At 40.0% G+C, this 13505-nt stretch overlaps 1 protein-coding gene across 3 annotated transcripts in view; it reads right to left on the reverse strand.

Annotated features, from left to right (window-relative positions):
- Positions 1-13505, reverse strand: part of LOC146374956 (semaphorin-4G-like) — a 28322-nt gene that overhangs the window by 14511 nt on the left and 306 nt on the right. For 2 of the 3 annotated variants that reach the window (XR_014801925.1, XM_084948216.1), the window contains exons 2-3: positions 7738-8057; positions 1012-1160 (exon numbers count right to left, since the gene is read on the reverse strand). Coding sequence is in view for 1 of the 3 variants with exons in the window: in XM_084948216.1 (XP_084804342.1) it covers positions 1012-1160; positions 7738-7870 (282 nt within the window). In the remaining 2 variants the exon portion in view is untranslated. Of the gene's footprint in view, positions 1-1011; positions 1161-7737; positions 8058-11183; positions 13504-13505 lie in introns of those variants that run through there. The other variant, XR_014801926.1, reaches the window with a different exon arrangement.

A 13505-nucleotide genomic window follows, 5' to 3' on the forward strand; every position in this document is an offset into this window, starting at 1 on the left:
GTAATGCTAAGAATATTTTATTGAATACAGGTCTCGGAGTTATGTTCGAAATTTCACAGAGGGCAGGAGATACGCTCGCTGCAGCTTCCCTGTCAGAAATACAAAAGAGACTATGATGAAAATTTGATGCCTTCTTTATGAACAACAGCCGCCGTACCTGTGTGAAAGCGTATGTGCTTCCTACTGCTTTTAAATATTTCAAGACTGCTTAACATATGAACAAAATTGCATTATTTTGTGAAAGCAGCAAAGCAACGGGGTGCTCCATAGCTGAGCATGTAAAATTCTGTATAGCCATTTAACAAAGCTGTAGATATATTTTTCACAGATGAATTAACTTCAGTCGTTAATGGTGCAAAAAAATGGGGTTAGCAGAACGAAAAATACAAATTTGATGTTGATAATAAAAGGAAAATGTCTTACAGTCACCAACCCTACAGTTATATTAGCCTATGATATTAATTAGCATCTGAATTTGCTTCTTTGTCCAAAAAAGACCATTTGTTTGGGCTGTAATAGCAATTTATGTCTAACGAAAGATCCCAGAGTTGAGATGGATATTCACAATTTTGCATTTGGAACAGTTTTAAAGTCTGTGAGTGTAAAAAGCAGCACAGAAATGATCTATAAGTTATGCTAATTACTGCATGAATTAGGAAACTATTTCTGTGTCAACATACACCAGTGGTATCGCCATAAATTCTGGATCTATTTAAAGTGAGACGATCCAGCAGCTGATTCTTCACCGTTTTCTCTTTAATGTATTAATTTATGCAGCAAGATAGTCCTGTGAGTTATTGTGTTAAAAATAATACAACTACACACACACACAGACACACACATACAGAACCAAAACTAGTGACAGAGGAATGTTTTTGCCTCAGACTGAAATATTGTTGCCTCAAAAGGTTCCTGCGATGTTGAATGCAAATGAGGCTGTAGCAGAGGTAAGGATGTGGCAGCTGAGGCACACAACATGCGGCAAGATGGAAAACAAACAAGCAAACTCACAGTGAGAGCAGAGCTGGCTGAGATGTCAGAGGCATTGAGAGCGAATACGGCCCCACGGGCCCCGACGTAGAGACGCTCACTCTCAGCCTCCAGCAACATGGTGCTGTAGTTGACTGCAGACGACTGGAAATGCCTGCAGCCTTGGAGACCTAGGAGAGTAGAGGAGAGAGGATGTTAATGATTTTGGCCTTCTGTAACTCCTTAACACTACTTTTTTTTTTTTTTTTAATGTATAACGGCTCCTAATGACCTTAAAAACTCTTTAGAGACATTAATTTGTCAAACATACTCTTTATTATATGAACAGCAGTTTGGCACAAAGAATAATTTGCCATCCATTGGAGGACTGGTAGGTTTAACCACCTTTTTTCTGGGTGATATCAACCATAACTGTGTATGTATGCCTACATATTACCACCTGGGTACATCTCAGCATGAACACAATCCATCTCTATGGGAACAACTGTAGGTAAACCTTTCAGAGAAAGAGGCATCTTCTGTGCACAGTTACATATCCTGAAATTCCCAGCAATGGGCAAAATTGTCTCCTGAAGTATTTTCAGAACCAATTACTGTCATTTGTATGTCAAAATCAAGCAATTTTGAGTGCCATTTGGATGTTTAGGTGATAAATTGAAGCAAAAATAATGAATGAAGCCACACTGTCCCTGAAAGCCTTTAGAAAGTCGCGGCCATCACATAGCGTTTTCAATCAAACCTGACTGTCTGAGGTAAAAGGTGAAACAGAATTTCATCTTCTTTGATGGATTTCTTTGCTGTGGGATTTTTCAAACACTGGGGCAAAGTGGTAAGAAGACCTTCTTCTTTGATTTTTGAGAGAGTTCTTTGAAAAACATTGATTTTTTTTAAGTGAGGTAGAGAAAACTGTTAAATTTCAATCTGCTGGTGTCGTGGCTGAAAAAAAACTTCTTTGCAATCAGAATCGGCTTTATTAGCCAGGAATGTGCACAAATACAAGGAATTGGGCTACATGTTCTTCTTTGCCTTCTTCACAGACAGTACCAACATGTACAGCATAGTCCAGACTGCAAAGATGTTGGAATAAATTATGGAATAATTGAAGGATGGATAACTTGTTGCTATAGATACAGTATATAGATTTAAACTTGACAGTATATTGGTATATACAACCAACAGGACATGCATCAGGCTTTGGTTGTGTAGCAGGCATGGTGAATGTTTAAGCAGAGACAATATGCGAGTGATCTAGTGATCTAATGATCGAGTGATAGCCTGTGGAAAGAAATTTGTTTTGTGGTATATATATCTTAGAGCTAGTGATCGCTAGCTCTTTATCTATTCGGGAAGTTTTATGCCAAGCTGTGACTAAGAAAAACCACTAGAGCGCACACAAAGAGAATGACACTTAAAATAGCTGTGAACAGAAAACAAATTTTAAGAAAATACATCAAATACTTTCATTTTAATACCATGAATACTTCATAAGTCTTGCGGCAAACCAATGGATCAACAGACTACACAATCCTATCACCAGGTCTGCTAAAACAAATACCCCCAAAAATCTGGTGGTTCCAGTATTATCAATGTAAGAATTCGCAGGTTTTCTTGCACTCGTTGAATACTTAATTGTATCTTTAATCTGAGGTATAAAAGGGTTTAAGGTGACGGTTGTGACTTTCATACACACAAACAGATGAGCTGTGATAGTCACCGCGTTACACTCACATCATTTGTTAAACACTTTCCATCCTCAGGTTAAGCCCTGAGCGGCACAGTTGTCCCAGATTTTATTTTGGTGTCATTAAAAGCATGAAGTTGAAAATTAGTCTTTCCTAAAGCAAAACAGATTTTTCTTGTCTATTTTTCAGTCGTTGATGTTTTCTGATCAATTTTAAAGCATGAATGTTAGACAAATTATGATTACACATGGTCACAAAAAAACTACCACACAGACTTGTTCATGAAATACTTGAGGTATTCTTTTAATTTATTTGTTTGTTTGTTTATAAATGGGACCTCACTTTCTGAAGTATTTAAAGGAACAGTTCACCAGTTAGTTAGATCTGGACGAGGAGACGTTTTGCTCACGCTGCTGCATGGTGCAGTTGATCAGTAATCTAACACCACTGTGAGTACCCTTGTACATGCCTACACTTCTTGGACACAAAGAGCCCAAGTACATGACTACCATTGTGATGCACCTTTTTTATTTAACATCTAATTAAGATATCTGACGTGCCTGTGCAGGTTTTACAATCAGCACAATAATTAAGCCATATAAATGTAAAAGTGAGCCGCTTTTTATGACTGCTATTGACTACGAGAGACAAATTTTAAATTGCCAGACTTCCTGGATCCTCAGCCAATTCACTTTCCCCTGAAGATTGCATGGTTAGCTCAAAGTAAGCCGTCATTAAGATTCCTATCAGCTGCTGCGAAATACAATCCACTCTGCTCACTTCAGCAGCAGCAAAAGTCAGATGCCATCCCAAGCTGCTCCTAGGTGATCAGGCGCCTGCTTTTCTCTCCTATTCTCAGCAGGAGGAGAAAGGTTATCATCTGTACGGTCTTTTCAGAGTAACAACCTTTCCTATGTGATATGAGTACCTCATTGTGAGTAAATACAATGAGTTATTGCAGAGACAGTGCCTATGTTTCAAGAGTGTAATCCAGGCATTAGGGCACACAATGAACTGTGTGTGTAAGCTTGTGTGACAGGCGTGCCAGGTAACTGGAAACAGAGCAGCAGAGGGAGGGTTTATCTGGGATTTATTACAACGAAATAACATCCCGAGTCACAGGTTAGCCTCGGCTTACAAGATCAGGTGAGAACAGGCACATTTGAGTTAGTCTACAGGGAAAGAAAAGATGTGAGCTCAGATACTGTTATTCACTCAGCAAACACTTGGAGGGATCTCAGCTGATTGTACAGCACACTGTGTTCAGGGACGCCAGCATACTCTATGAACATCAAGGCGCTGGACTGTGACGTGGCGACGGAATTGCATACAAACTTACACTTGAGTCTCAGGCGCGTTTATGGCTGTGAGAAGTCAAATAAAATGTGTGCAAGATTCCTAAATATGAGCGCCTAAGAGGAGGCAAATTCCCGAAATACCCAACAGGTTAACTCAGTGGGTGTAATAAAAGTGTATTTACATGTACTGCCAATTTATTAGTGTTTTTTGCACCACGGCCCTTCACTGTGGTGCCAGCTTTTAATCTTTCAGCTGCTCCAAACTGTCTGAGTGCCGAAATACATCAAATTAATTATCTTTAAACACACCTGAATGATTTAACCTTGCTTAAGAGAAAAAAGGGAACGTTTAAGCCCAAGCATGAGAGACTGGGAGTCACTGTAGATGTATGTGTAACTTCTCTTGCCCCCTTTTGGTTTCTGTAGCTTTGACTTTAGGTTGCCAGGGAACACAGAGATTAAAAGGATTAGAGGTAAGTTTGCATATCGAAGGCTTCCCATCAGTAGGAGGGACGCGGAAGAAAAAAAAAAAAAGAGGTGGAGGCAATATAAAGAAATGGAAAAAGAGGGCAGTGAACCAGAAAAAGTACAAACTAATGAAGAAAAATCGGGCAAAAGAGCTTAAGTGTAAAGGCAGAGCAAGGAGGAGAGGTGGGGGAGAGGATAGAAGTGTGAGGGGGTGAGCTGTGTGGGAGGACCTGTGGGCTTGAGTGAGCTCAAACCGATGATTAAACTGATGATGAAAGTGAGATATATACGCATCAAGAATTGTAAAAAGATGGGCATGGGATGAGTGTAAGCAGGTGATGTGCTTTGTGAAGTACAACTGTTTAGAAAAAGAGCCAAGAAGAAGAGTGATACTGCTCTACGAGTATTTCTAGCAGAAGAAGGAAATGTGGGTGCCATTCAAAGTGGAAACTTGAGAAAATTTCTTGCACACATCTGTGCGTCGACAAATAAAGTCCGGGATCAGACGGCACTGCACGCTTTGCCATACGTGAACTAAAGGAAAAAATGCTCTATACCGTCGACTTGTGCAATACCACAACAGTTGTCATGGTTACGGTGCTTCTCAACTACCTACGGCGGTGTCGGGCGCCCTGGATGCTCCGCAGGGAGCCCAACGTACACCGTACACTCATCTGCTTCTGTCTCTGCAGCACCTCAGGCTACATGCCATCACTCATGAGGTAAGTAAATAATAATCACAGCCGGATAAAATAAATCCTCATGGTTAACAGAAGAAGCAGGTGTTAGAGGAAAGCGAGGGTATATTAAACTCTGTGTGCACACATTGAGGTATAGAGGAGCGAGTGGAGAGAAACAGAAAAGCATTGCTTCGGGAGATAATGAGGGATAAAATGCTATAAAAGAGAAGAAAGAAAACTAGATGGAGAAAGGGGCAGAGAAAGAAAAAGGGACAAGTGAGGAGTTTTTTTGTAAAAGTCTACTTTTAGAAAACAATCAGCAGCTTTCTAATAAAAAGATGACTGATGACTGCATGTAAAGAGCGAAATAAATACGGAGTTATGAGTCATCTTCAGCTATTTATCTACAGTTCAAACGTTTGTGCAATGCTTGGAAATCCAAGGATTTCTGCAGCGATTAGTCATTAAAATGTGGTCTGATTTACATCTCAGTCAGTGGTACATTTTCACAACGGGTGATCAGTTCAGGATGAATAACAAAAGTGAACCCCTGTGCCAAGGCAATATCTATGGAAGCCCGTTTCCGCCACTAAATAAAAACAAAAAAACTAGTATCCATAACTCGAAAGTTCGAGTTGGCTCTGCCAATCAAAAATCTACGTGAATGAGGTCGCTTTCTTGTTACCCGGAAGCATATGGCGCAGAGGAACGCGCACTCAAAAACGGATCCCAACAAATTGGCGCTTTCGCGAGTACGTTTGCTGATAGTAACGCCATGTGATTCAGCTAAAAACACAGGGATTTCATCATTTGTGAAGCCACGCTGAAAACACTCAGCAATCTGTGCATTCACGACTGGATGTAATACCAGTAGCTTAGCTGTAGCATTTGTAGCTGAGGGCTTCAGCTTCCGGGTAACAAGGAAATGACGTCATTCACGTAGATTACTGATTGGCAGCGCTAACTCGAAATTTCGAGTTACTTTTCTCAAAATTTTGAGTTAATAAATCGAAATTTCGAGTTAATATGTCGAAATTTCGAGAAAGTAACTCGAAATTTTGAGAAAATAACTTGAAATTTTGAGTTATGGATCCTTTTTTTTTTTTTTTTTTTTTTTTTTTTTAGTGGCGGAAACGGGCTTCCATAAATATCACCCATTGGTTTAGGAATTCCTAGTCAAAGCCTTGAGATGGGCATTCGAGCCATTTTTGGAAATTAGATAAGTGATAAGCTGGGGGTGAATCTGACAATATGGTAGCAACTTGTTACTTTAAATGGAAACACGTGTGTTCACAATGAGACAAAAATATATATTTATATTATAATTCCATTATTATGTCATTCCTGCCTGCATGACTCCTCTATCATACACAGAGCAGTAGTTACACCCTTTTTCTTAAACTTTGTAATATATTGTATTATTTAATTTAGTTCAGTCTGTTACTGTTCTTATTGTCTTAGAGCAACTGTAAACACATCTTCCTTAGGGATTAATAAAGTATTTTGATTCTGATTCTGATCAAACTTTTTTTCAACCAGATAGTTAAAGCCCTTAAACCCCACCTTTACTATTAAGACTGGATATTTTATATATCCAGCCTATGCTGGGTTGTTGAAAACACTTTTCCTATTAATAAGGGCACACAAAGTTCGATTTCTGACAAAATCTGCACTTATTAAGAAAAACTGGTAAATTTAAACAACATTTTTTACAGGACACTTAAAGGAGCATTAGAGAGATTAGCAGTTTCTTAAAAGCTTACTTCTTCATTTCTAAAAACTGGTCCACAATAAGACAAACTGTCTATAAATGAAGAAACTCCAGGAGTGTTGCTACTCTCCCTGGGAGTGGGCGTCTTGCAAAGATTACACCAAGAACACAATGTGCAATTCTGAAAGAGGTAAAAAACAAAACAAAAAAAGGGCAGAAATCTTCACTTGCTACTTTCTTTGTTTATGTGTCAATAACGCTGTGCAGGAACGCTTAAAAAAAAAAAAATAAACGCTTAAAGATTTCAAAAGACAACCGGGATAAATGTTGCTTCGCAATATTTCTGAGATAATGATGAGAAAAAAAAAAGTTGCACATAAACCAGGAAAAAAGAAATGCACTGCACACCAGAACCAATACCTTATCACTATGTCACAGTTTCGGGTTCCCTTGCCATTTCAGAAGCTGGACACTTTGCTATAATTTATGGGACAACAAATTCAAAACTAAATCAAGCGATTTCTTAGGCCTGAGGTGATGCTACAAGGAGATGACCCAAAATCTGTAAGTACAACAACAACAGAATGCTTTAAAACACAGAAAAGTCATGTGTTATAATGGCAAAGTCAGAGCCCTGCCCTCAACCCCATTTAGACCTGAACAGGGCTGGTCAATTACGACATCCCAGAATTCTCCTGAAGGCTGTCCAAGTCTCAGCAGCTGGTTGAAACAGGCGCCACAGGTTACAAAGTTCAAAAGTTCAATTTTCCAACCTGTACTCTGCATGATTATTGAATTTGTTAAAAAAAAAAAAACAGCTTCTAACAGTTCACTAATGAATGTTGGAATAAACTTCGGTACTGATGATTTTAAAGCAAGGTGCAACACATGTTCGTGTCTGTCCTTACCGCTGTTTAGCACAGTGATACGTGGAGTCACATCCAGGTCCAGGGGTGTCCTGAACAGGTAGCCGGTTGCCACGGCACACAAGCAGCCCAGCAACAGCAGCAGCTGCACCACAGAGGACACACCTCGCTGCATCTCCACCGAGCACCTCACGGGACAAACACTCTCCGTTCAGGATGTATATGTATATACAGGCATTCACACTGGCATATTCACCCTGTGACTCACATACACCCCTGCACACAAATACGCACGCACAAAACAGCACACCGACGCACTCGGACGAAAACGGGCAGCCTCTTGTTCGCCACGCTGAAGGAACCTGAAAAAAAGAGAAAGAAAGAAAACACACAAAGTGAACAGCGTCAGTAGTCTGTGATTAAAAATGTGACACCTTAAAAAAGTCAGAGAAGTTGAGAAAGAAGAAAGGCCGGTAAAGTTAAACAGCAGAGTTCAAACACATTAGATGAGCTGATGTGGAAGGATTTCACAAGGATGACGACAGAGATATGAAAGAGATACAAAGTGGATTTGCTCAGTAAAATATTGGAGGCTTTCGCAGATCAATGCTGCCCTGCGAGACCGGTCTGGCTTTACATGTTGCAAAGAGTGCGGTGTGTGAGAGCAGCAGCTGTTGGATACAAACATAGGGCTGAAAATATCATTAACCAAACAACGACTGTCAAACAAGAGCTACGTGCCGATATAACGAGCAAACACTTGCGACGTGGAGCAATCCAGATCGATGAGGTGTGAAGCCAGTTCAAAACAGCAGACATACCTGACAGGAGTCAAATGCATGAGTGGAAAGATTGTGAAATATGATCATTTCAAAGATATGTGTGTGTGTGTTGTGATATGAATGCCAATGTTGTTCCGCCAGACCCTCTTACAGAGGGGGAAAGGAGTGACGGTGAGCAGAGGAGAAGGAGGTGGTGTATATGTGTGTGTGTCTATACCAAGCGCCAGTGCACACGCAGGCACTGAGAAAACACTGACAGACACTCATTACCAGCATTATCCAATTTTATGGTAATGCCATTCTTTCACTTACACCCTTTCTCCGCTTCTCATTTAAAAAGAATCACACGAATAAAACCTTTTGAACTGCTTTCCTGATTCCAAATGTAAACAGTCACACTCTTTAGCGCTTTCTTTTCAAACAAAACCTGCCTCCAGTGCTGCAAACAGGTGACTCTCCAGGGAGCCTGCTTGTTCCTTACATTATGAGCATAGGCATGCACAACACAAATCTATTTACACACACATACAAGGCTGCGGCAAGAAACGGGCAAAAAGGTGAAGCCATTAGCACGAGAAACCGTGTGTGTGCTCTCACAGAGGGTACCAGCAGTCCCTCAAGGCTGACACCATGACAACAGCTGGCTTCGGTGTTGCATAACATTAGAGATGAACACAGCAGCATGCAGGTGCTGACAAAAGAGAAAATACACGAAATGCAAGGCTAACAGTAGGTACATGTACACGCACACAGACAGGTAATTAGACTTTCATGAACTGATTGTGCCTAGCATTAGTTCAGACAGGCTAATGTACAAAGACAGTTCATCCAATCAATTGCTTTAGCCCCTCTAGAGCTGCTGCTGCTGCTGCTGTCTCTACAAGCTGCTTTGCAACCCACCTCCACCCCAGCTCACCCATTTTCATGTAGTCATGTGAAAAACAAAGTTTGCACAGGTCCTTATGCCATCCTGTGAAAAATTACTGCTTTCATAGTTATTAAGGGGGCGAGTAGCAGCCAGGTGCTGCAAATCAAATGCACTTGACTTTTTTATCATTAGCAAGTGTGATCACAAAAACAGAAATTTTGGCAGTTTGCTGGTCTAAAGCATTCAGGTGGATGCGGACTTCCCAGCAAATCCCCCCCTAGATCAGAACGTACAATGCTCAGGGAAATGGCAAAAAAACCTAAACCCCAAGAGCAACGTGTCAGACTCTGCCCGCCTAATTTACCATTTTAAGGTTAAGACAGTCCAATTATAAACAGACTGAACAAGTATGACTTGTTGGGAAGGGCTACCAGAAGAAGGCCTCTTCTTTCTAAAATTAACATAGCAGCATGACTTAGGTTTGCAAAGTTGCATCTGAGCAAACCACAAGACGTCTGGAACAATGTCCAAACACGGCATAGCAGCATAAACACCTCATACCAGCTGTCAAGCACGGTGGTGGTGTGATGATGATTTGGGCTTGTTTTGCAGCCTTTGGCACAGTCATCGTGTCAGAATTGAACTTGTCCTGCACAGAGTCCTGTGATTCTACAGAATAATCTTGCCGAGGCAGTCCCAGAAAAAAGCAATACCACCAAATATAAATGAGTATAACTGAAAATACTCTTTTTTTTTTTTTTTTACTAAATAGGGCCTGAGTGAACTTATATATACCATACACAACATACATTACAGTCATATAACACACATACAAATAAAGAAAAGTAATTGTCTATAATAACACAGTAGAAAGTTAACAAAAGCGCAGACACTTTAAATAATGGGGAAACAGATAATACACAACTCGGCACTTGTTTAATGCACTTCTGAGTCAGGATTGTTTCTGAAACACAATCTGTGTTGGGAAAACTGCCAAAAGGTTTTGCAGCCACAAGTTTGACCAGCATGTAGAAGGTGCAGCAATAAATAAACATGAAAAATGTTCTGGAATATGTTCTCATATGTGGGGGATATATTGCTCGCGCTTGTTTCTTTAATCATTCTAAATGCAGTACTTTGTTGTCATTCCATTGAATGGCACTGTAATCACTTCCATAGATATGAACATCCAGTGGGAGCCCTCCTGGAAGCTCTATGATAGTCCAGCAGACGTGTTATCATTCACTGTAATCGGTGATAAATATAAAGGAACCCTGTTGCTATAGGAGATTTCTGGCAATCATATGAAAAAGTGCACGTAGGCGCATGTAGTATATAGTAAACCAAACATATTTTTCCCTAACCTAACCAAGATGTTTTAGTGCCTCTCAGACTTGCACAATGATAAACTCAAGACTCATGACTAAAAACCATGTGACTTACACAACTAAAACTCAGAATGACGAGCATTCAATGGTGCATAACATTCAAACATAAAACAAACTGTTACAAATATTGCTAGATTATATTTGATTGATGAAAACTGCTTTTTTTTTTTTTAAGTTGGCTGCATTAAAAAAGATTCCTAAATGTGAAAACTCCTAAACTCCCTCAACGTGATAGAAAAGAAGAAACAAAGTCCTTTATACTTCTTTCTTTTGACAAAAAAAAATCTATTAAATCTTCAAAAGTGACAGATTTCAAAGTATTTCTGCTGAACTTGAGTGAATGGCCAGTGGACAAGAACTATAAATGGAAAAATCTATATAAATAATATAAACCCTGTTTTATTATTTCCTGGAGTTAATCCATTTGAGATATACGGCACTTCCACCAACCTTAAAGTTCTTATAGGGTTTCACAGCTCTATCTTGCTCCCTTAATGCCAATTTTACTTTGGCAAGAGCTGTTTATTTCTGTTGCGTCCCCTCTGAGCATGTGCTAGCCCTCGTGGGAACTGTCAACGCTGAAGGTGCGTCAACTTGGCTCCCACTTTTGTCTGAGCTCCTTCTAAAACGTGGTGAAGGAGGTGCGCCGAGGGGATCGTAATAAGTCATTCATCTGACTCATGCACACAAAATCACTCAAATGGGCTGTCATGGTGCAAATCCTTTCAATCAGTCAGCCACAGCGGTCCTGATGTGGTCTAATAATCTTCAGAGGAGCAGGGCTTTGTTCACGCAGAAATGAAACTGTAAGGTGACAGTAAGATAAAGAAAATATGAAAGAGAGGAGAGGAAGCAGTCAGCAAGGAGGTAAAATACTGTCAGAAAGTTCAGCAGTGCAGAGAAAAATCCCATAATTGTCACATTCCCAATTCTCTGTCATCTAAAATCAATTATTCCCGATTTCCTCCGAGTACCTCAGACCCCATGAATGCAGGAGCTTTCAGCTGTTAATTGGCCACAGAGCACACCATCAAAACTTTGAGGAAACGCTGAAAGAATGAAATGAGAATGAAATGCTGAAAACGAAATGAGCCGAATCCAGGGGAAATCACAGAGGCTCTACCGCTCACGACCTTCCTAATCTGCCTTCCTCCTGATCTCGCTGCCGGCTTTCTGTCCCATGACATCCATTCACGGAAATGGATTTTATCAGCCAACTGAGGCGTCCATAAACCTGCTTGAAAAGAAAATAGTGGAGCTCCGTGGCGACAGCTCCATCAACAGAGAACACTGGTCCCAAAGGACTCCAAACTCTCTGTTGTTGAGTTGGATGTGTGTGCGAGTGGTGAAAAGATTATAGTCAAAGCCACTGAGCTCTGCTTCAACTGGCAGTCAGACTGCTTTAAAACAGTCTTGTTTCACAGAGTGACAAAAGGACTCCAGCTGAACTGAACTCCATTTGTTCAGAGGACTGTAGTATTTACACTTTGTACAATCGGGGAACAGGGAGCCCTTTAAACCCACCTTTAACACACTGGAGTCATTCTGACAGAAGCAATGCTTTGTATTATTAAGATTTTGTTTGCCATCATTGATAATCCTGCAGCTTGTTTGTGCTATTTGTCAGAATCTTTCAACTCAGCAGCAGCCTTGCAATTAATTTTAATCTAGTATTTAGGGGGGAAATATCCAGATTTGCATCAGAAAGCTTCAACAATCTTTCTCCCGGCAACCTTTTCTATCGCTGAGCACTTAAATTTGATGAGGAGACACCCTAAAAAAATAGGATGCATAGGCATGCAAGTAAAAAGGCAAAACAAGACTTAAAAACACCATAATTCTGTACAAAACACACAAAATCCTTGATGCAGAAAGAACCAGGAGGCTAATCTGTTAATTTTCATTAATAAAGGGTGGTGACTTCATTCTGGGCTTCCTGTTTTCACACAGCTTTATCAAGTTTGTCCCTTTGGACTGAGCTAAACCTCAATAACAGCAAAATATTGAGTTAGGCCGCTTCTGAAGGCATTACAGAAAACATGGTTAGAAATGACTAAAAATCAACATTTTAATAATGCAGGAGCAAAAAACAGACAAACAAAAAACGAAAGAAATGACCATCGAGGACAATATCTGCATAACAATAACACCTTTCTTTGCACAGGTCTTCCAACAGTTTTCTTCCTCTTACCTCTCAAGTCATGATTTTTTTTATTTATTTATTTTTTTAAATAGACAGGTAGATAAGCGGGTCCACCGGATCCACACAGATTTAACTGCAGGCCTAATGATGATTAGATCACCATGGCTGGACAGGAGATGGCCACCTTTATCAGATCAATCAACCTCTTCCAGCACCTTAAACACGATCACGGTGTGTTTAAACTGCTCTGATCACAACTGCTCAGCTGGCTTTTTTATATGCAAAACAGATTTCGCACTTATCCACTAAGTTATAACACAGCATGCTCTCAATTAAGGCTCAATTTTAACACAGAAATGAACCGAAATTATTTATTTTTAATGTAAATGAGAAAAAGAAAGAAGAAAAATAGACAGGTAACTATTCTTAAACATGCAGGAAATATAATGAAGGAAATCTGTATAACAATAACTGAAAGGAGTAATTTGTTTAAAGAGAATCACGCTGTAGACACTCTTACTATAGCACCGCCGTTGACACTAAAGAGATATAAAGGTATTATCACGGGAGCCTAAATCATATATTTGGTAGGTATCTCGTATCCCTGCAGAGATCGGGTAGTGTTTCGG

This window comes from Perissodus microlepis, chromosome 13 (genome assembly GCF_051167445.1).
Source record: "Perissodus microlepis isolate ML-2025 ecotype Zambia chromosome 13, ASM5116744v1, whole genome shotgun sequence".
NCBI lineage: Eukaryota > Metazoa > Chordata > Actinopteri > Cichliformes > Cichlidae > Perissodus > Perissodus microlepis.